This window comes from Phodopus roborovskii, unplaced genomic scaffold, assembly GCF_943737965.1.
Source record: "Phodopus roborovskii unplaced genomic scaffold, PHOROB, whole genome shotgun sequence".
NCBI lineage: Eukaryota > Metazoa > Chordata > Mammalia > Rodentia > Cricetidae > Phodopus > Phodopus roborovskii.
The window spans coordinates 4,058,197-4,080,436 of record NW_026126583.1 but is presented as its reverse complement, the minus strand read 5'-3'; the positions used below and the strand labels follow the sequence as shown (position 1 = coordinate 4,080,436).

General features: G+C 46.4%; 1 protein-coding gene across 2 annotated transcripts in view; it reads right to left on the bottom strand.

The window, feature by feature from the left end:
• Nucleotides 1–6,039: 6,039 nt before the first annotated feature.
• Nucleotides 6,040–22,240, bottom strand: part of Bcl2 (BCL2 apoptosis regulator) — a 158,792-nt gene continuing 142,591 nt past the window's right edge. For both annotated transcript variants that reach the window (XM_051203897.1, XM_051203898.1), the window contains one exon: nucleotides 6,040–6,406. In XM_051203897.1, the coding sequence (XP_051059854.1) occupies nucleotides 6,272–6,406 (135 nt within the window). In that variant the 3' untranslated portion in view covers nucleotides 6,040–6,271. The remainder of the gene's footprint in view (nucleotides 6,407–22,240) is intronic.

Genomic DNA, 22,240 nt, shown 5'->3' with positions numbered 1-22,240 from the left:
ACCAGGCTGGCCTCCTACTCACAGAAATCCTCCTGCCTCTGCCTCCCTTGAGTGCTGGGATTAAAGGTGTGTACCATTACTGCCTGCTCTGTCTCTCTCTTTCTATTTTGATCTCCATTCATCATAAAGCTACAGGTCATCATCATCACTGGTTGTCTTTTCTTCTGGCTCAGATCAAAGTTCTGCTTGCGCCATATTAAAACTGACATATTTACAGATTAATCAAGAGGAGATGCTGAATATTTAGTTGGATACATAAGTTTGGAGCTCAAGATGAAGATGCAGGATGGAGTTGTCAACTTATAGAAAGTTAGTTGAAGGGCAGAAATGTGTGAAGTTGAGGCTTAGGATATCGGACCCAAACTTAGTAAGAAACACTGAATAGCTTGTAACTTAAGGGTTTATATATTCCCAAGCAAGTGTTGGTTTTGTTTTTCTTATTAATGTTAGCTTTCAGTTTCTCACCTTTGCATATAGCACGTTATATTGTGGAATGATGATGGTTAGCTTTAACTGTCAACTTGACCCAATCCATAATTAACTGGGAAGAGTCTCTATGAGGGACTGTTAGGCTGGCTTGGTCTATGGTCATGTCTACGGGGGATTCTCTTAACTGCGGTTGGGAGATCCAGCCCACTGTAGGCAGCACTGTTCCCTAGGCTATGTAAGAGTGAAGAAATTGAGCTGAGAACCAGCATGTACACATACATCCCTGCCCTTGACTGTGAGTGGGATGTGACTAGCTGCTTTAAGTTCCTACGGCCTTGAGTTTTCTGCTATTATGGACTATAACTTGGGATTGTGACCTCAAATAAACCCTTTCTTTTCTAAACTGCTTTTTGTCAGAATATTTTATTACACTGACAGCAATGAACACAGGACAGGAATAGAGGCTGGAAGAACTCACCAAACAGCAACATGGATTCCTTCTGGCTATAGAATTCATGGCTGCTTGGTCATGAACCATTCCAACAAACAAAAAGTATTCCTGTTAAGGTGATTTTGCCGGTAAGGCAATCCCTCAGCACGGTCTCCAAGGGCTTTGTCTGACTGTGTCCTAGTGGCTTCCTAAGAAGTGTTTCCAAAGTCATCTTTGGTAATGATGGACACCAGGCACACGATGTTAGCATGTTACAAACAGTTTGAGAGGACAACTAATGCTGATGCCATTTTTGTACTTTATTTTTCTTCAGACAGACAAGGGGAGTTAATGGCAGTGTAACATTTTCCAGTAACACAAACAAAGTGCCATTATATTTAATGGTAGCCAACTGGAGACTTACTTGACCTTAACTATGCAAAGTACACTTAGATACTTTCTTGTATGTACAGTGCTGTAGGTATCAACCACACCAAAAAGTATCAACCTTAAAAGCAGCCCATGGATAAAAGTATGAAAATCTTGATAACAAAGCTTTCGATACAAAACACTGATTTGTACACTTACTTTACTTAAAAATAACCCCAATATAACTGAAGGCAAAGTGAAACTTGGTTGAAACCTTAAGAAGATATTACAATAAACAATCCCTCTCTCTCAAAAAAAAAAAAAGCCAAAAAACAAACAAAAAAACTCTACCATCAATCCTTCAGATGTTATCTTAGAGGGAAGACTTTAAGGAAGTGAACCAGGGTTCCTCAAGTGGGCAGGTGGAGATGTCCCTGCATAGCCACCTGGCCAGCACAGTCACATTCCCAGGATATCTGAGAAACTGGCTTTTCCAACTTCTGCGACTGTGTTTGTTTGTTTGTTTTGTTTTTTGTCTTCTGTACTGAACTTGGAGCATGAAACATCGGCTTGAGGTTTTCTTGGCTATCCATGACGAAGTGCAACATACCATTCATTCTCCACCCATTTTTCTTTGTGAATGGTGAGATGGACAATGCGTAGGTGTCTATAGATGGAGGATCGGATGATTCCCTGGGTAAGACTAAGGGATAGCTACAATCATTTACCTAAGTCAGTCTCACAATGTTTTGCTTTCATTTTTTTCCTACATTGTGTCTAATAAACATTGAGAAACAGATTGGTTGTTGTTGAAGTATCCCATTGGTTGAAATGTCAAACTTACTGTTTAGACACTCACTAGCCATGTCCGAGTTAAAACATATGCTACTGCATGGCTACATTAAGCCAGACTTTGAGCTATGTCAGTGTCCCTGGGACCTAAATGTACCATAGAGCCTAAAAATGATCCCCACATCTTGCAAAAAAAAAAAAAAAGCCTTTAGAGGAACATAACATTGACCCCTATAAAAGTCCCTCATCCCCCACAGTTCTGATTTTGTAGAAGACCATCATACACTGGTCCAGTCTGGGCAAAGTTCCACTCATATAAAAATTCTTCCTCCCTCCCACCTCATAACAAATGTCCTTTGTCCCTATATAATAATGACATAGAAAAATCCCTGAAAGATCCAAATTGGGCAACAATACAGATCTGATTAGAGCCCTCATGAGCCTGACAATGTAGAATTGTATTTCTTAAAGAAGTGTGTAACCATATTTGTCTGGACTGCAATAGACACCATAGAATAAGATCAGGCTAGAACTTCAGCAGCTCCCTAATTTCCTTAGACTGGCTTATATTTCAACCTTTTCCTGTTAGTTTTTCCTGATAGAGAAGGTGTGCATTTCTAACTGTAATAAGTGATAAGAAAGTATAAAGACACCCACCGCCTTCAAAGCCCAGTTACAGCTGAAGTTCACATTTATGTGTTATTTTAGTCTAGGTTTGATTACAAATGCAGATGATTCACAATTCTGCCCATTCTGCTCGGTGTGGAAACTAGATGTGTGTGCATTACCCCATTATCTAATTCAGTCTTGGTTATTAGAATCCCTGTGGATTTATAAGTACTTCCTAAACCTTGCTATCCCTTCCCTCAGAAACAGCAAGGCTTTTAGATGTAATAAATATTTGTCAGTGGAAAAGAAAATATGTATGAGGGAAGGCCACACCCAAACATGCAGAGACAAGAGAGCTGGGCAGGATGGCGGGTTTTAGTTGAGCTACATGAAAGTACTTCTTTTCCTGTGGCTGCCTGGAAAGCTCAAGCCTGCACACATACTCAGGCCCTGAAAAAGTAACTGGGGATGGATGCCTCCATTTTTTCCATTTCTCTTTCAGAGTGCCTGGGTGAGGCTCCTGGAGCAACGGAAGGCGTCAGGGTGCCCTTCTCATGGACACCGCCTAACCCTCTCAGTGTAGCTTGAGGAGTGTGCATGTTCTATGTCTGTTTGACTGTGATGTAGAGAGGGTTCCAAAGCTTACAGAGGAGTTGAGATTCAGGCGGGAAACCCTTGTTAATATGAAATGAATGGGGATGGTCTCTGTTGCCTTATTGCAAAGTAAGTGAGGCTATTTTTAAAAAGGAGGAAGAAAAAGTCTAGTTGAGGCTTCTATATACACTTTGTTCTTCTAACATGTTTTTTTTTTTTAACAAGAAATGCACCGTCCACTACTCTTAGACCAACAGCAGCCACAATGCTGCGGCTGGGGTCATAATACTGGGGTCCAGTGATGGGGTGAATTTGCCATTCAAATCAGAGAACAAAAAATCCCACACCTGAAGGAATCCTATGACCTTTTTCTTTCTTTAAATATACATATATATATACATTTTTCAAATACTCTACAAATCCCAGTTTGAACAATAACAGCAAAACCAAACAAGAAACAGGTTTTCTGTTTTTTTTTTAAAAAAAAAAAATGTCCACGTTCTTCATCGGTAGTTCTAAAGCAGCTTGAAGGAGCCCGCCATTCAACATGTACTGCAAACTGATACCATTGCAACGATCTTGGCAGGACAGCAGCACAGGTTTCTTATTCCATATTCGTCATGTGCAGAATGGAAACCTTTCATGTGATAATATTTTTCTTAAAAATTAAGACAACTTGAAAACTTCTGAGCCTCCTATTCTCTGAGGCCTTTTGGGGGGGGGCTGGGGTCTGACTTCCCTGCCCTCTCAGTGAAGCAAGATGCCTCTGCATTTCAGGGAGACGGGCCCAGAGGAAGGGTGGGAGGACTCCTGATGCCTCTGTGTTGGAACAGGCCACACAAAGCACCTCTCTGAAGGCCCCACTGCTCTAGTCAGCTTCTAACCCTTTGCTCTCTTCCCATCTGGATTTCCAACTCATGAACCTCCTGGGTTTAACCAAACATTCATGTAATCCTAGGTAACTTAAGTTCAATGCTGAATCATCCAGTGACAAGTAAACCTTGAAGAAACAAGGTCAAGTGAACAACAGCTATATCCATCACTATAAGCATGGGGCGGGGGGGGGGGGGTGTAGACACACGGAGGGGTTCTATAGAGGCAGAGAAGTGAGTCTGGACAAAGCAGCTGAGAGGGCGGTGAGACCCAGGCTCTCTCAGGCCCCTGGTGTCTCTCAAGCTTCGCCTACCTCCACAGAAATGCTTTTGAAGAATCAAGCGACAAGTATCTCAAATGGAAAAGTTATCGGTTTTGTTTGTCTTGCTAACAAAGGTTTCAGAGGTCCTCACTAGATACAACCTAAAGGATGCTGAGATGCATGGATTCTTTTCAAAAGCAGCCTTTGAAATATCAACCGCAGCAATAAAACATCTAATGCAGTACATTCCAAAGTTGATACAGATGAATGCCACATACAGAGTGTGATAATGCCACAGAGTAACTCCACACTAAGGCTAAACTCTGAACTCGGGAGAAAAGATGTTTCCCTTTTCATTAGCTGGAGATTTCACTTCTCTTGTTATTCCTCTATACAAACCACCTCCCCCCCCCCCCCAGGATGTACAGATAATCTCTACATTCCATACATACCTGAAACCTTTTTTTTTTTTTCCCACTCCCTCTCCCAGGTTTTCAAATAAAACCAAACTGCAAGGACAAGATAATGTTTTACATGTAATCCCATAGCCACAGGCCGGCCGTTGAATCCTTGGACTTTGATTCAGTGCTTCTTTTAGGATTTGTGACCCTCCCCAAAGTAATTTAAAGCCTTTTCTTAAACATGACAGACCACTGCTAACAGGTACATGTGGCTGACAGGCTTCCTTTCTGGTGTGGTGATGTCCCTGCCCTCACACACCTCTGGCGGACAGGCACCAAGCCTGCCTTCTCTCTCTACAGTGACAAATGTCTGCGGAAGAGTCACAGCGCTCATGTTCCAGAGGAAGCAGGCCCCAGGGTGAGTCTTTGCTCTTTCTGACTGTGCAATTCCGAGCTCTGTCAGCTTCCAGACATTCAGAGACCAACCGCTCTGCTACAACCCCCATGACGAGACTGTTGAGTGCCAAGGCTCAGCCAAGCCGAGGCCTCACTGGGTCACAGGGTAGCTTCTGCAGGTACTGGTCTCCTAAGAGCAGGCACTTGTGGCCGCCTGACATTCTGGGTGACCCCATTCTTCCTGATGCTGAAGAAGTCACCACAAGTCTACTTCCTCGAATCCAGAAGCTTCTGTTTGCTACTCAGAGTGAGCATTGGAAGAGGGCTGGGTGTATCCAAAATATATGAATATCTACAATCAGGGTTTAAGGTACTGGATGATACTGTATAAACTGCTAAAATGCTTCTCGGCACAATTGGTAGCTTAAAAAAATAATTTCCTATGGTTAAAGGGCATTTTCCCATCAGTGTCTTTCAGTGGGGACCTATCAGTGGGTACCAAGTCCATCTGAAGTCCCCAGCCTTTGTCCTCTGACTGGGCATGTACCATGTGAGTCATATACAGAGTCCCCTCTCCAGCCCAAGGAAGAGCAGACTTCCTTGTAGGTGTCTTCTCCTACAGTATCGGAGCCTCCAAGGCCAGTTTGTACAGATCCCATGGAGGCCTTCTTCCCAGCTCCCAACAGCCAGAGTACAGGCTTCCCAGCAGTCAGGGTCCTGGCCATTTGCTCTTTAGATGGTGGGCCTGTCTGGCCAATATGGAAAACAGATTGGTATCCATTGGCACAGTCCAGCAGGTGGCGCCACAGAGCGGTGCTTGGCAGTTCCAGGTAGGATTTTTCAAAGCCTGGAGTTTCATTGAAACTGTCTTAAATAAATAAATCTTTTCTTCTAAATAATGTAAAAAATAAATGATATTTCCCTTTGGCAGTAAATAGCTGATTCGACCGTTTGCCTGAATGTGTGTGTGTGTGTGTGTGTGTGTGTGTGTGTGTGTGTGTTCAGCTTAAAAGAAAAAGATCACAACTTTGTTTCATGATACATCGTTGATAATGCATACTGTTTCTACTGCTTTAGTGAACCTTTTGCATATTTTGGGGAGCAGGTCCATGGGCCTCACTTGTGGCCCAGGTAGGCACCCAGAGTGATACAGGCCCCCACCAGGGCAAGGCTGAGCAGGGTCTTCAGAGACAGCCAGGAGAAATCAAACGGAGGCCTCATACTGGGTCCATACAGTTCCACAAATGCATCCTGCAATGGAGGAGACAGAGAGAAGGACAAATTAGCCACCAAGAGAACTCAGAAGACCGTGCACGCCAGGCAACCCCCGAAGTCACAGGGGAATGCAAACCTACTCTTCCCAGGAGGCAATGGCTGGAAAGCAACTTACTCAGTCAAGAAGTGTTTCCTGGCAGCCTGTGCACAATGTCAGGTTCTCCTCAACTCCGCAGTGTGCATTGTGTAAAGCAGACTAGAAGCTCTTAATGTACACAGCTCTTGTGAAGCACGGTTCACCCCCAAGTAACTATCATAGAGGGCAATGGATAAGTGTTCCAGATAAGTAAGTCAGTAAAGATGCTGGGAAAAATGGGCAGTTTTGCAATTTTTTTTGGTGGCATGGCCATTCATGAAAATAATTAGGCGCAGTACAGGCATCTCACACGTGCTTTTACTGTGTTTGTACTGTTTTGCACCATTTTATATATTCATACCAATCTTAGAAAATCATTTCAGTTCTTCCTGTTCAGAAGATGAAAATCTTGCCCGACTGTTGGAACAAGGGCAGTCACGGGACAGCTGTGAGGGAATAAGAAGGGCTCAGCATAACTGCCCAGATCGCAGGCTGCAGTTTTGGTGAACAGTCAATCTAGCTCGCTTCTAGGAATTTGTCTTTTAAAACCCTACTGAGGAAGTAAGCCCCACAGAAGTTAAGGGTGTGTGCAGTCCATGGTAGTGTCAGGATCGGAACCCAGACCCAAGCCAGTGCTCTTCACGGCTCTGGGACTCTGAATGTGTTCTAGCTTCACACAATGCTGGGGAATTAAAAACAGGTCCTTAGGCTGCTGCTGTGGCGGCAAGCGCTTTACCAGCTGGGCCGTTTCCTCGGCCCTCGCTTTGTTATGAGTCTGACCTACTTTACCGACATGCTTACCTGTCCCTTCTATATGTAACCACGACTGAGGATCCTAGAGCAGCCTTAAAGGGGAGGTAAAGGCATGATGAGGGGGAACTGCTCCATTGTGAACTATGTATTTACATGGGTATCTTTTCATGGGTGCATGGCATCCTGTACTTTATAAACACATTTTCACAATGCTTCACACTTTAGGAATTAAAAGCAATATTATGATATACGTCTGTGTACAAGGTGCTTAGCCATTCATTTTAAAAATAATAGGTCCCCAGATCTCTATTGACAACGCATCCAAGTTTGTACTAATAATCGTGACAGGTTTGTGCTGAACTGTCCTTGCCACCTCGTAGCGGCCTTCTTACCAATGGCACTGTTTGGAAAGCTGGCTGTGGTTCTGGGCAGGGCCATCTCATTCCCCCAAGGGACAGTTGGTGATGTCTGAAAATATTTGGTCCTCATTACTTGGGGAAAAGGAGATATTGATATGTAGTGGGCAGATGTCAGGGATGTCAACATCCTAGAAGGCTTGAACAACCTTTACTTGGAAGAACGACTCAGATCCAAATACCAATGGCACCAACGCTGAGATGTTCCAGTTTACAGGACACCCAGACCCAGGGCCATAGAACAAACAGCCCAGAGGTGGAGGCCACATTAGCAAAGGGCTGAGTTGCTGACCCACAAGCAAATCTGGGCATCTCTGGAGGGGCTAGATTAATTTTTTTGCCAGGAGGTGGCGCAAATGATTTCTCTCATATATATCCATTATTGATGGATTGAGCATGTCTAAATTTGAGTTTCAGACACAGAGAGCACAAATGAAATATATGCACGGTTCGCTCAGTCACAGTTCAGGTTCCACCCTGAGGATTCACAAAGAAGCAGCCTTCTCTGTCCATGAGGGGGACCACCTGACTGGTGGAGGCAGAAGAAAGACAGCTGCCACATCCAGGGGTCCTCTCCCATCTCTTTGATAGTGTGTACCCAGATAAATATGAATCTGGGAAATGATAGGCTGATGGGTGTTTATTCAGGGAGAAATCACACCAGAAACAAATGACCACCAGCAGGTTCCCGTCCCAAGCCTCCACATGCTCTCGGGAAGTAAGAGAGCAAGCTGGGGTCCGGGAGCCCAGACCTAGTCCCCCCAGGTCACACCCACACCTGTCCCCACACCCTAATGGACGTGGTCAGTGCAACAGGTGTGGGTGGCGGGGTGGATATCTCACTACAAGTGTGTGAGCCCTAAAGACGCCCCAGGTCTTCCGGGCATCTTTCCTAGGCTGTTTTTAAGTTCTGCTTTCCACAAGGTCAGGCTGCTCCTTGAAGTCCTATAGTTTTCTGTGGCAAACTACTGGTCATGTGACCTTCCTGATCATATAGTCCCCAGACTATATGACAGACAGAAGCAGAGACAATTCTGGAGGTACCCTGTGCTAGGGGACTGATGCACTATCTCCCCAGACCCCTCCCTTTCTGGGGCTGGCTAAGCCCTTCATGGCTCTACCCCTTTTCACAAACAGGTTCAGAGAGCATCCCAAGAGTCATTTCTCAAGTGCATTGTTAAACAAACAAACAAACAAACGAAGGCTTTCTGAGAGTGAAGTGTGCTAAATTAGTCCCTCCTGGCCCAGCAAGTAGGGACGGGGTTTGAAGCCCCAAGGTCTAGGAAAGCCTCTGAACTTACAGAAGGATCTGGGTGACACCCTCCACCTCCCAGGCTCTGAAATCTGTCAGTTTGCGGCCTTAAGCAAAGTATCCAGCCATGAACCTCATTTACTTAGCCATAGCCTTACAACTAACTGGTGGCTACAAAGAGTAACATTACTTAAGTTCGTGTATGTGTGTGTCAGGTGTGGTCCAGAAGAGGAACAAACACAGTAATAACAACATCACAGTAATAACAACGTGTCCTTGTCTGCCCCCTTGTTGTCCAAGCTCTGCACTAGCTCTTCCTGCTCCGGCGGTCATGCCTACTTGCTCCTGCATGGATGCTGCTGTACAGCTCCCTAAGGAGCCATGTTTAGCTCTGAAGAGGGAAGTGGCAGTGGCAATGTCCCCTTGTCCCATATAGATTACTAGTTAGTCCATCGGATTGTAGAACAGGGTGGCGGTGAGTCGTTTAATCCCTGGGGATTGCACGTGACCCCTAAACCCTGCCCTCTGTAATTCCAACATGCAAGGGGACCCCGTGGGTTCAGGACCCAACCTCTGAAAAGCCATTTCTAGAAAGTCTCTTGCTTGCTCAAACATTCCGAGTGGAGAGATTTCTGAAGTCTATTTAAATAGCCTATCATTATTTGTTTAAGTTGAAAGCCATTTCAGAAATACGTATTTGCTCATTTTATGTATTAAAAACAACAAAGGGGGCTGGAACGATGGTTCAGGGATGAAGAGCATAATGCTACTCTTGCAGAGGACCCAAGTTCAGTTCCCAACACTTAGGTTGAGCAACTCACAACTGTCTGCAAATCCAGCTGCAGGGGATCAATGCCTATGGCCTCTGTGGGGTCTGGATTCATGTGCACAGGGTCCTTGCTCATGTCAAGGCTGACAAAGCTTCCTGCGCTGCATATGTAGGGATTTGGGTTGCTCACAGGCCCCAGAAGGTCGTCCTGCCCTCTGCTGGTCCCCACCTCAGATGGGGGGGGAGCCTCAATCTGGTTCTGTACAGATTTCAAACTCAGAGGCCACAGCTGGTCTTAGTCTACATTCGTCCAGGGTCACCCACAGGGCAAAGGACCCCACTCAGAGTTGGAACACACAGAGCACACAGGGCTACATGTGTCCCCATTGCCCCACACTGCACCATATAATATAGTATCTCTCAGCCTGTCCATGAATCTCTGTTCTCAGTCTTTCTCATACATTCCTCTGGAGGCCACTCACCCTACAATTTTTCCTTCTCCCACTCAGAATCTTCCAAAAAAAAAAAAAAAGCGTTTGGGCCAAGAGAAAATAAGGTTGGAAAACTCACACTGAGCTGGTTGGCAAAAATGCATACTATTTAAATAATATCAAGAGCCAAGAAGGGTATGGCCAGGCTGTCTGGGGCTGGGTATTCCAAGAAGCCTTGTGCAGGCTTTGACCCCAGGCAAGGGTGAATGAGGAGACTCCTAGAATCTGGGAGCGCTCATCAAAAGACTTAAAAATGTTACCATTTCCCTAATGATCACACTGAAGTTAGTTACCTTGGAAAGTGAACAAAATCCACAAATTATGTTTAGAGAAAGATCCCCAAATAATTTAAATGGCTGAAAATAAGATCAGCATGTCCATATATTGGGTCCACAGAGTAGAAATACACTTTGAAACATGCTAGTGTATCTCATAAGAGTCAGACACACCTCTCACAATTACCACTCTCTCCCTGCGGTCTTGTGTTCTGCCATGAAATGTTTTCCTATTGTAGCCAGAATGGTCCATCTAGTTACAAACTGTCACCTCCATGCTTACTCTCTGTAACAAGATTCTTCAAGGCCCAGATTTCCAGGCTCCAGCCCAGCCTGGTTCTTTTTGGTTTCCTCTGTCAGGGAACTCTTGCTGGTTCAAAGATCCGAAGAGCCTTCCCTCGACAATAAGCTAGTTAAGAGCTTGTCACCTGTGCATGGATATCACCTGTTTCCATGTTTGTCTCGTCTAGCCATGAGCACCTGGAGCTGTGGGTCTGTATTTGAGTTCTCTCTGGCTTCCTGGAGCTAGGGGTCTGTCACCCTCCCAGCCATTTGATAAACACACATGGAAGCAGAAGTTGAATTCTTTCATCGTATAGCAGGATTTCCAAGCATAATCAAATGGACATTTTTTAAGAGAGGGAACACTTGAAGACCAAATAAAGGACCAACTTAAGGAAAACTCGCTGTTCTTTGCAGCAGCCAAGTAGTTTCTTCCCACAGGGCCTGATGTTCATCCAGTCCCTGCATTCCCAGGGACACAGCACATCACCTTTGTGGGACCTCATTGGTCAGCTTCTGTGCTGCTTAGGTGCTAGGCATTGCATCACACTCTCTTACCTTCACTCATTGTGAACCTCCAATAGGGAAGCATCCTGAGCAACAGCTGACCCTTACCCATAGTGATATTTTGTTTGTAATCTAAGAAAGTTTGCCTGAAGAGCAGAGTGCAGAGCTCAGGCCACTAGTTAGCCATACACCTAGTTAAGAGCTAAGCCACTAGTTAGCCACACATACACTAAACCACTAGTTAGCCATACACCTAGTTAGCCATAGAGGATAGGCAGTGATGGCCACGCCTTTAATCCCAACACTCAGGAGACAGAGGCAGATGGATCTCTGTGAGTTCAAGGCCAGCCTGGGCTATACCAGAGTGGATCAGTCTAAAAGAGAAACAGAGCTCACACCTTTGATCCCAGTACTTGGGGTGACACGTCCTTAATCCCAGCACTAGAGAGGCATATAAGGCAGGAGCTCAGTGCAGTCTGAGGTTTGGTGGAGAGCATTGCAGTCTGCAATCACTCTGAGGACAGGATCATGGCCCCCCACGCTCATCCCCAGCCCAGCCTTGGTCTGAGCTTTGGTAGAGGTAAGAAGTCTCTAGTGGTTGGCTGCTTTGTTTTTCTGATCTTCAGCTTGAACCCTAATGGCTGCCTCTGGGTTTTTATTATTCTTGCTACACGTACCCTCTGTTGAGGAAACCTGTCATGTGGTGCCCACACTGGAAAGTTACACTTATAAAACGTACTCCAGAAGTAAGTGCACAACAATCCAGGACATTGAAGCTGGCTGTTCTAGCATCTGTTACCTAAAACAAGGGAGAAGACCAAGGTCAAGGGATGTTTCTGGACATTCAGGCAGACATAAGGAGGCTGGGCGGTTTTGAATTGTAGATGGTGCTTCTAAGGAGGCAGGAGACTCACCCCCATCATCATCTCTTTGCTGAGGTTAAACCTGTGTGCCCAAGGAGATGCCAGTGAGGACAGGAGGTAAAGGCAAGGGGGCGTGGGAGGGAGAGCGAGAGGCATCAGCAGAGCGAGCCGGAAGCTCTCTGTGAGGACAAGGAAGCTGTGATTGTCTTGACACCAGGCTTGGCTCTGAGCAAAAGCAGAAGCGCGCACTCACGAGGAAGTGAGGGCTGTTTCTACCTGAGTGAAACAGCTGGTGAGGAAGTGACTCCATTTCCCCCTTATCGCGTGGCTGGGCAGGATTTCCTCTGCAGAGCGTTGTGCTGAATGGGCCCCGAGGGTCCCCTCTGCAGCAAAGGGTGGCTTTGTCACCAGCATGCTGGCATCTGTTCCATGTACCCCCTGAGCCTCCCCTCTCCTCCAAAAAAACACCCACTTCAGGTGTGAGGGGAAAGGACAGGGAGAAGCAGCCCATGAGCAGACATCTAGCTGAAGGCCACACAGCTGCCAGACCTCAAAGTGGTCGAGGGACATCCTGGCGAGCCCCATTGCCCAGTCAGTGCAGGCCGATCTTGGAGAGGCTCTGGGCCCAGAGGGCTGGGCTCTTTGAAGCACAGGCCAAAGGCATACATGCAAGGAGATCTAATCTAAGCATCATTAGGCTGTAACTAGAAACAGGCTGAACAAACGACAGGAGATGAGAAGCCCTAATACACCAAAAATAAAACTTGCCCGACTGCAATGGGTTAGGTCAGGGAACTTTGGGGTATATTTTGTTATGAAAATTTAGCTAGGATGCAAATGAGGTGGTGGGTCTCAGGAGCCAGAGAGGGCGTGAGATGATAAAACCCAAAGGCTGCTTTGTATCTTGAGCAGAACAGTTTGAAAGTAACTTACAAAGGCATGCCTATGAATGCCTGAGAGGTTATGCAGAAGTCTGGTCAAAGGCTATTCAGTCATGTCCAGCTGTACAGGAGACCCCCACCCTCACCCCGAGATGGTCAAAGCTCCAGCTAGAAACTTGGAGAGTTCCTTGGCCCACCAAGCACCTGTAATAAGCACAGATACAGGCTCCTGATGCACACCAGCTATGCAAATCCTGCCAGAAGAGCTGCCTAGCCACCTGTGGCTCAAGTCCCTCCTGCACTGCACAGGGAGTTATGATCAGTCCCATACTTCAAAGTACATGCATGGGAATAGGTATAGGTCAACAACTGTGGCCTTCTATTTACCAGGTCCATAGCAAAAGACTGGAGGCTCCATCAGTACCCACCCAGGCCTGGCACGTCATCTTCAGCTTGCTTGTTCGTTTAGTTACCAAACATGACTTTGTGGACGTGTCTCTGTCCTCTAATTTCTTGGTAATATTCTAAAGGCACAGTAGCTTTAATGGGCGTGAGCTTTCTCGGCCCATTGAAAGCCTTTTGTGAACGTAGGCAGGCTGATCCTGCAGTGTCCTGGGTACACACCCTTTCCATGACATTCCTTCATTGTTTGCCCGTGCTGAATCTCCTGGCTATAAGTGAGGAAGGATTTATTTCGACTCATGACTTGAGGATGCTGGACATCGTGACGGGAAAGGCATGATGGAGAAGTGTGAAGTTGCTTGCTAACATCCTGATAGACCGGAAGCTGAGAGACTAGGGCGGGCAGTGGGGCGGGTCCACCCCCAGGCACCCAATCCCGATAAGCCCCACCTCTTACAGGCTGTAAATCTCTCCAAGCAGCATCACTAGTTTGACTGTGTGTGCCTGTGCGGACAGATGACTTTGTGGGGAGTATTTTACACTTATCCCAGAGCAGCGTTCTGTCTTGGGGGTTCACACCACTGGCCTCGGCAACCTGCCTCCTAGGGCTTTGACCTTTCCTTATTCCACTTTCTCCCTTTGGCCAGAGCCCTTCCTGCTGGTCAATCATTTCTGGCTTTGGGTTTATGACATTATTATTTGCGGCAGAATCTCGGTTTATGCTATTGTATTATTTAAGAAAGTATGTTGTGCAAAAAGTCTTACAACAACTAGGTAATAAAAAGATAGCTAGCCAAACTTAAAAAACAGGCAAAGAATTTGAATGGGCGTTTTGCTAAATGATCCTGTTACGATCAAGAAGTGCATGAAAATATACTTAAGATTAGTAGTTATTGGGGAAATGCAATTGGGACTACAATAAGCTGGTACTTCAGACCTACTGAGATGCTGTAATTCTTGAATGAACAGTAACAAGTGTTGGTTAGGACATAGAGTATGGAGCCTTCACATAGTGGCAGTGGGGGGTGTAAAAAGGGTACAATCATGGTAGAAAACAGTTTGATGTTTCTTCCTGGAGCTACCAGGCGAACCATCGGTATAACTCCCAGTGTATGATCAACATGAGTGAAACATGTGGTCATATAAAAACTAGTGCATGGATATTCACATCAGCACTATTTGAAACAGCCAAAGAGCAGAAATAATCCAACTGTCTGCTGACTGACAAATAGACAATGGAATATTATTCATCCATAAAAGGGATGAGGCACCGGTATGTACTACTGGCTGGGTGAACCTTGAAACAAAACTAAATGAGAAAAGCCTGGCATAAATCTTTAAATGCAGTACAATTCTACTCACATGAAACATCCCAAATAGGGAAGTTTTAGAGACAGAAATTAGATGAATGTGCAGGAGTGTTGGGGAGAGGGAGGGCTGTGAAGCAACTGTCAATGATCCTTTAGGGTCAGTTTAAAAAGTTCTGGAATTAGGTAGTAGTGATAGTTGTAAACCCTTTAGAACAGTCTGCATAACGGTGAATTGATCGTAATATGTGGTATTTCATGGTATGTGAACTATATTTAAATAAAAATATATTTCTTGCAATCCACGAAGGGGAGGATTAACAATGTCGCATCTTATGGGACCAGGCAGAAGGATCGAGTATGTGGGCTGGTGAGATGAGCCCGCTTTTTTATGGATGTCTTCCCCCCACTGTTATCCTATAAAACCAAACAGTGGTAGGATGGCTCGGAAGACTTCGACTGGGGGAGGACTCAGGCCAGCTGAGCATCCCACCCTATGAGGGGAGAGGCTCACATTCCAGCAGGCCTTCCATTCCTTCTTCTACGAACTGCGGCACCATCTGGGCATGCGCTGTCCTGGCCCCGTCCTCTCTTTCCCATGCGTCCTTGGTGTTATAGCTTGGGAGGTGCTTGTGCATGCCAGGATACACATTAGCATCACTGTTGCAGATGGCGACCTCTGGATTCCTCTTGGAGTGGTCCATCTTAACTGTACTCTGTTGCATGGGCCCCAGGAGGCCTCAGAACTTCCTGGGCTCAGGTCTCTTGGGTTGTCCTCTGCTCCGTGGCCTCTCCTCTCAGCGTGGGAGAGGGTGCCTTGGCTTTGGTGTTTCCCTGTGCCTCTCATCTCTCTGCCTTTAGAAGCATAAGCCAATGATTTGTCCCAGAAGCCCTTCCCAGCCTCCCCATACCCCACGCTTCTACACAGCATCTAGAATTATTTTGTTGCCTAGTTGGTCTCAAGTTGGGTTTGAGAGATTCTCCCACCTCTGCATCCCAGGAGCTGCGATTACAAGCATTCACTATTGTGCCTGGCCTTCATGCCAATTTTAATTAGTCCTGAGAAGTCAGTGTGCCTCAGACTGGGAGAAAAGGATGAAGTGCTGCCTGTGCTGGGCGCCAGAAGGAATTCTCCATGCCTAACGTCGGTTTGGCATTTACATAGACCCACCACTGTCTCTCTTGGGATCGGTGGCTCCTGTGTGGTCACTCACTCCCTTACCTCTTGTCATCATCCCTCCTGCCCCAGTGTCCACTCCGTATGTGAGTGTGAACATAAGCACTACAGGGCCGATGACAGCGGAGCACACTTATACCCGGTAGGTCATCACTTGGGCCCCACTGTGCCTGCCACGTGGCCCGTGAACACGTGGCGTGGCCCTGCATGTCACTGCAAGGGTTAATTCATGAAGATATGCCACAAATGGGAACCAAAAGCACATGCTTCCTAAGTTCTGAGACTCTGCCTAATGGCTGACATCAGTGCACCGTTGTGGGGGTGGGCTGGGGAAGAGAGGGGCTCACCATCCATTAAATAGGAAGCCCAGAGTTGGGAGACAAATGTTTGATTTTTCACTTGTTTAAATCAAAGAGTGTTGACGGAGGCCGATGGGTATAGAGTACAGAGAACCTGCGTGTTGAAAATGAGCTGGCCCTGGAGGGGGCCATGTTGGAGTAAGGAACACAAAGGAGAAGCTATTCCCACAGGTGACATCTGCTGGACACTGTCAGCTGCCCGCCGTGCCTGGCCTGACAAGTTCCTTCTAAGACTGGGCATCTTTCCCGGAAGTCCCATGCCATATTGGCTTGAACACTTGCCAGGATGACCGACAGAAAACTCTAGCACCTGTCAAAGAGCAGCTTTGACCTTCCTACTGTTTTTTGGTCTGGGACCAGTAAGTCCCACACTCTACTGAAAGCTCACAGCCTACTAATAATATCCCACCCCAAGCATCCCTAAGATATAATGAGTCTCACCCTATTCCTAGCCCCCTACTCTGTAGCCCAGTGAACCATTAGGGAACTCTGCAACTCTGCAAAGTGACTGAGGTAGCCTTGGAGCGAGCCATGGGAGAGGAGAGCTTTCCTATCCACACCATCAATTCAGCCATCAGTAAAAGAAGAGCAATTATGTCACACCCCCCCCCCCCCCCGCCTCAAGCAGGGCCTGATACACAATGGTCAACTCAGTGTGCTCCATGCGGGTGTGCTCAGGAAATCTGCTTTCCCTTTGTAGTTTACGACTTAGGCCACTTCACCTGGAAAGACTCAGCATGAATAAAACCAGATGCTCTTCAAGGCTTACTGGCTGGCTCTTTGACAAGCTTCTTCCTTCCTTGGATGGTCCTCCTGAGCCCAGAAAGGACAACCGCTCTATCTCAAGGAAAATGCAGTCACTATCACCGACAACAGCTGTTAGTCACTGAGCATGTGACTGCTGAACAGGGTCAAGGCTGGAGTTCTGGATTCAACCTCATTAGCACTGGGATGAGATGTGCTGGTGTGGCCGCTTTTCCAAACAGATGCTTACTGAGAGGATCTCATCAGTGTGTCTGGTGCCAGAACTAGATGGCCATATATATGGAGAGGGAGAGAGAAGGATGGAGGAATGGGGGGAAGGGAGCTGAGAGCTCTCCCATTTGCACACCCTCCAAGGCACATTGGCAGCTGGCTAACCTGATGCAAAGCCACTGTGCTACAGTGAAGTGGACATGTGCAAATCGTGCAAAGCCAGGAAACCACACCTACTGTCCACAGCCCACCAATGTTCTTGGTAATGGGTACTCTGAGTGAGAAGTACCCCCGGGTACTTAACTTCCAAGGTGACTGTCTCTGAGTCATCTTGTAGCGTGGAACCTGCTAGGTAATGCCTGCAAAGGGTCTGAACCGATTTACGGACTGGACTAAAAATGAGAGTTGTCATGTCTCTGGGCCCATGTGCCCCAGTGCCTCCTGGGGCATGGGGGGGAGGGGCAGGCCTGGCGTGTCAGGGGTGACACCGAGTCTCTACTTTTATGACTTTCCAGTAACTCCACACACTGAAGCCCTGATGTTGGACCATTGAAGCTAACAAAGCAATATTTACTAGCTGCCTTTGTGCACGGCAACATATACATGCTTCAGGGAAGTCAGTAACCACAGCTTTGTACGGCACTGAGCCGGACAACAGCGCTCCACTCTCCACACAAATCAAGTACTCCACAAATGCCAACTCCAGAGAGCTTCTCCCGAAGGGCATAAGAAGTTCAAGTTTTGGTAGGTGAAAGCTTTAGTGGGGACATTAGGTCTAGCAAATTGCTATTTTTTTTTTTTAACTAAGGAGCATCTTGGCTAATTTTGGATCCATGCACAACATAATTTTCCTAACAAAATTGGTGCGAACTTCACACATTCCTGTTTCGTGGAAGCTTTTCTCGGTGCCTGTGAGGCCCTGGGTCTACTCGCTCTGATCTGTCTTTGGAATCTGAGTCAGGCAACCTGAAGGGAATGCGACCACTCATCAAAGTGTTGTGTAGTGTCTACTTCTGGCCAGACACTTATCTGCGGAGTGAGAGCCAGCTACTGCACCAGGCCCCTTAGGGTAGCTTTCACACATGATAGGAGACACCAGAAAGGTCGCTCAACTTGGCCCACGGTATGGTGAGATTTCAATTTAGAGCCACACAAGCCCATACATGCGCTTCTTCAACTACACGTTGCTTCTCCTATTGGAGATAAAAATTATGCATAAGACCCAGTCCTCGGGGAGACACATAACAAGTGAAGCCATGAAAATAGAGGTACTGAAGACTGACAAAAGAAGACAGAGTGAATGCACCGAGGAGTCTTAAAGATGAGCCAGGGTGGGGGCTGTGTGGGAGGTTAAGGATGAAAGCCATGAGGACTTCAATGGAGAGCTGGACAAACAGCTCATGCTAGCTGTGCATAGCATGCATGAGGCTCTGGGTCCAATCTCCAGAACTGAAGGAAAACAATCCAAGTGGAGAAAGCTGAGGGTGTTCAGGGCATGGGATTAATTTGGGGGTTCAGATTACCTCAGGGCAGGTCCTGAAACCAGCTGGAACAGGCAGGCAGGGACAGTGAGTCCTGGAGGCTGCATTGTCAGAAAAAGGACCCCGTGGCCACGGGAAATCACAAGTCACAGGGCCTCCCCTGCACGTACTACATCTCATGGGCATGGGCATGTGTGTGCTGCACTCTGGACCAGGAGTCTGTGGTCTGGCCCTGCCGGCTGGTAACACGTGTCACCTCTCCACCTCAAGCGTGTTTACGCTGTGTGAGAGAGACTCCAATGCCAAGGGAGAAATTCTTTCCATGTAACTGAGGGAAAGCCCTCCCCATCACAGGGCTGCTTCACAGGGAATTCTGGAATGTGAAGGAGAATAAAATTTCCCTGAGTCACAAAAACAAATCCCACCTGAGGATTTGTTTAGAATATCGAAACAACTGGCCCAAGAGCCTCCGAAGTGACAACTGGAATTTATTCCCTTCTGGGGAATCTGTTCAGCTGTTCCGAAGAACGGGGAGGAATTGTGTCCACACTGTGAGTGAGCAGTGACGAATTCCACACCACGGAGGCCAAGGGAAACATGTGGAGGGCTCATAGCTAGCTAGTCACAGCCCTGACACACTCCTGGTTATCGGCCTGTAACTCAGCCAGCAGCCCACCCTCTGCAGATGCTGTCCCAGATGAGGGAGTCTGCTCTCCTGCAACACTGTTGTATATTTTTCATTATTACACAAAGGCCTTTAAATCTCTAAGACCCTAGGCATGCAGCGTTTCACAAGACCTCTTCTATGCTCATGGATATTAGTCGTTGCGGCTTGTTTCTGGAAGGCTGAAATCTTGTGTAGCCATCTGGGATTGAAGCAATGAAACCTAGCAAGTCATTTCTGGAGTCACATGTGCAAGAGCACGTGTTCAGGGAAAGCTCTCTAGCACACCCCACCGAGGAGAAAGATGGGAAGCTGAGTTTGGGTGCAGACACGCAGGCAAGTAGACAATGGCCATGAGTCCAACTCCATGCCTGCGCGTGGGCCTCAACCCTCCTCCGTGGGCTGTCCTTGACCCAACAGTCAGGTGTGCGGGACACCAAGGAGGCTGGATAAAAAGTCCCAAGTGGGCCCTCTGAGGTCTCCTGCCCTGGCCTCCCCTGTCCAACAGCACTCAGATGGGGCACCCTTTCATACCCCATCTCTTCCCACTTAGTCCTTTTCTAGTCTTCTCCTCCTTCCCTCAAGTTTTCGTATCCAAAGCTTCTTTCTCCATTTTGATTTTTCCCATCTATTTTCTAGTTGGATCGTTTCTGACATTAGCGGGTAGCAATTCCACCCCTCACTCATTTGAGAGAGTAAAATACTGGCTACTTTGAATGAATAAGATTTCTTTAGACCCAAGAAATGCTGAATCCTGCCTTCCTGGGACTCCATGCCTCTTGCAGATAAGAGGACCCTGGCTGTGCTAGAAGATGGTGCCATGTAATGCATGCTGGGCCAGGCACCATGGGTACCATCTGACAATGGAAGTCTGACATGATGCTGAGCCTGTGGGCCCAATAGCCCTCGCCTTCACAGAGCTAAGTATTGGTGCTGCAACTGCAGTACAACTCAGAGGGGTTTGTGGTGGATAAAGGGGAGCAACAGAGATGCTGAATCTCATGTTTCCTTGGTGTGTCTTCATTCCTGCCTCAGTCTTGAAACTGTAAGTCTTATAATTTTATACGCTTTTCATTTCCATTTGAACCTGCAGCACCATTCAAATGTCTCTGGAAGTAATCCTAACCTCCTGAAATATTTAGGAAATGTGTGTGTGTGTGTGTGTGTGTGTGTGTGTGTGTATGATATATATGGTTCCAAATGATAGACACACACACACACACCTGCCTACCTTTGGGGTTTAAGTCCATGGTTGATGATGACAGTGTAACCAACTATGTTTCATTAACTTGGCATGTCATTTGGAAAAAGGTAGTAATTTTCTTAAAAGTTATTCTAAATGTTAAAAAATATATTACTTCACAGCCATTGTGATGTGTTTTGTTGGGAAAGTAAGCCATTCAAAATTTTAATGTCAGCAAGAATGTCTGTTTCAACTTTTGATTAATCAATTAGTTTTGTGGACAGGGTTGACCTATGTACCTCTGGCCTGGCGGAAGTCCTGCCTCAGCCTCCCGAGTACTGAAATTACATGTTTGAGCCACCACACCCTTCCTCAAAGGCACAGCTCTCCTCTGTGCCATACTCCTGACCTCCTGACATGCAGTTCTTTAAACTATCCCAGGATGATGACTATCCGATGTCCCCAGCTATCGTGCACTCCACATAGTGACAAGCCATTGGTCTGTCTGGAGGCCACTGCCTTCTCAGCTCCTATAAAGACCCTGACTAATGCTAAGGGAATGTGGGTAGCATCGAGTGACCTGACATTAGAGACCCTGGTAGGCTTGTCAGAGTCCCACCTACCGATTTCTGCATAAGAGCCCACACGATAGTTCTGTAGGACTCCAGCTGATGTGGAACAGAAGCCGTATTTTGATAACACTGAGACGAGTTAATGAAAAACTAAAGCAGCCTGCCTTCAAGTAAGTCCGTTGCTGGCAACTTTTGGTGGCAAGTCACTGGCAAGGACAGAGATGCTGACTGCTCCTCACACAGTAGAGCCTGACAGCATCAAGATACCCACAGAGCCCCTTTCTGGCCTCTCCAGAAAGGTAGGTCTTACGTCCACTAGAACACTGTGCTCTGCTGAGACCGTACCTCGCAATCTTTTCCATGAGTCTCCCATGCCTGCCCTGCCCTACCTTATTCATTGCAGAGAAAGATCCATCTGTGATCTTTGCGTTATCAGGCTGGAGAAGAACTTGCTTTTTCGGGTTTCAAAAGAGTATTGAGCTACATTTTGTTCCATTTCAGATAACTCAAAACTGTTTGGGATCCATTACATCAACCTTGGCGCGCATGAAGAGAAAGCAAACCAGGCTCCACTAGTTTGGAAGCAAAAAGGGGATGATCTACACCTCTCCCACTTTCCATTTTTATTAAGACAGTATTTTTTCCTTTTAGCTGGATGATGTATACTTTTAACATTCCAGGAAAAAAAAGTGTCTGTGATATGAAAGTCATAATAAAAGAAAATAAAAAAAATGCAATTACAAAGGATGAGAAACTGTTCCGTTTTTAGTGTGAAATAATGCCCAGAGGAAAATCTAATTTTAAAAATTATTAGTGCCACATAAATGAAAAGAGAATATAAGAAAAGCCAGGCAGTTGTGGTTCACACCTTTAATCCCAGCACTGGGGAGGCAGAGGCAGGCAGATCTCTGAGTCTGCGGCCGGCCAACCTGGTCTATAAAGCTACATAGAGAAATCCTGTCTTGAAAAAACAAAACAAAACAAAAACAAACAAACAAAAAAGACTTGTTATTTTAGAAATTACCTTTTAACCTTTCTGGCTCCTGGATGTTCATCCTGATTTTTATTTTTATTCCTACAGGGTTTCACTGTATAGCCCTGACAGGCTTGGAACTCACTCTGTAG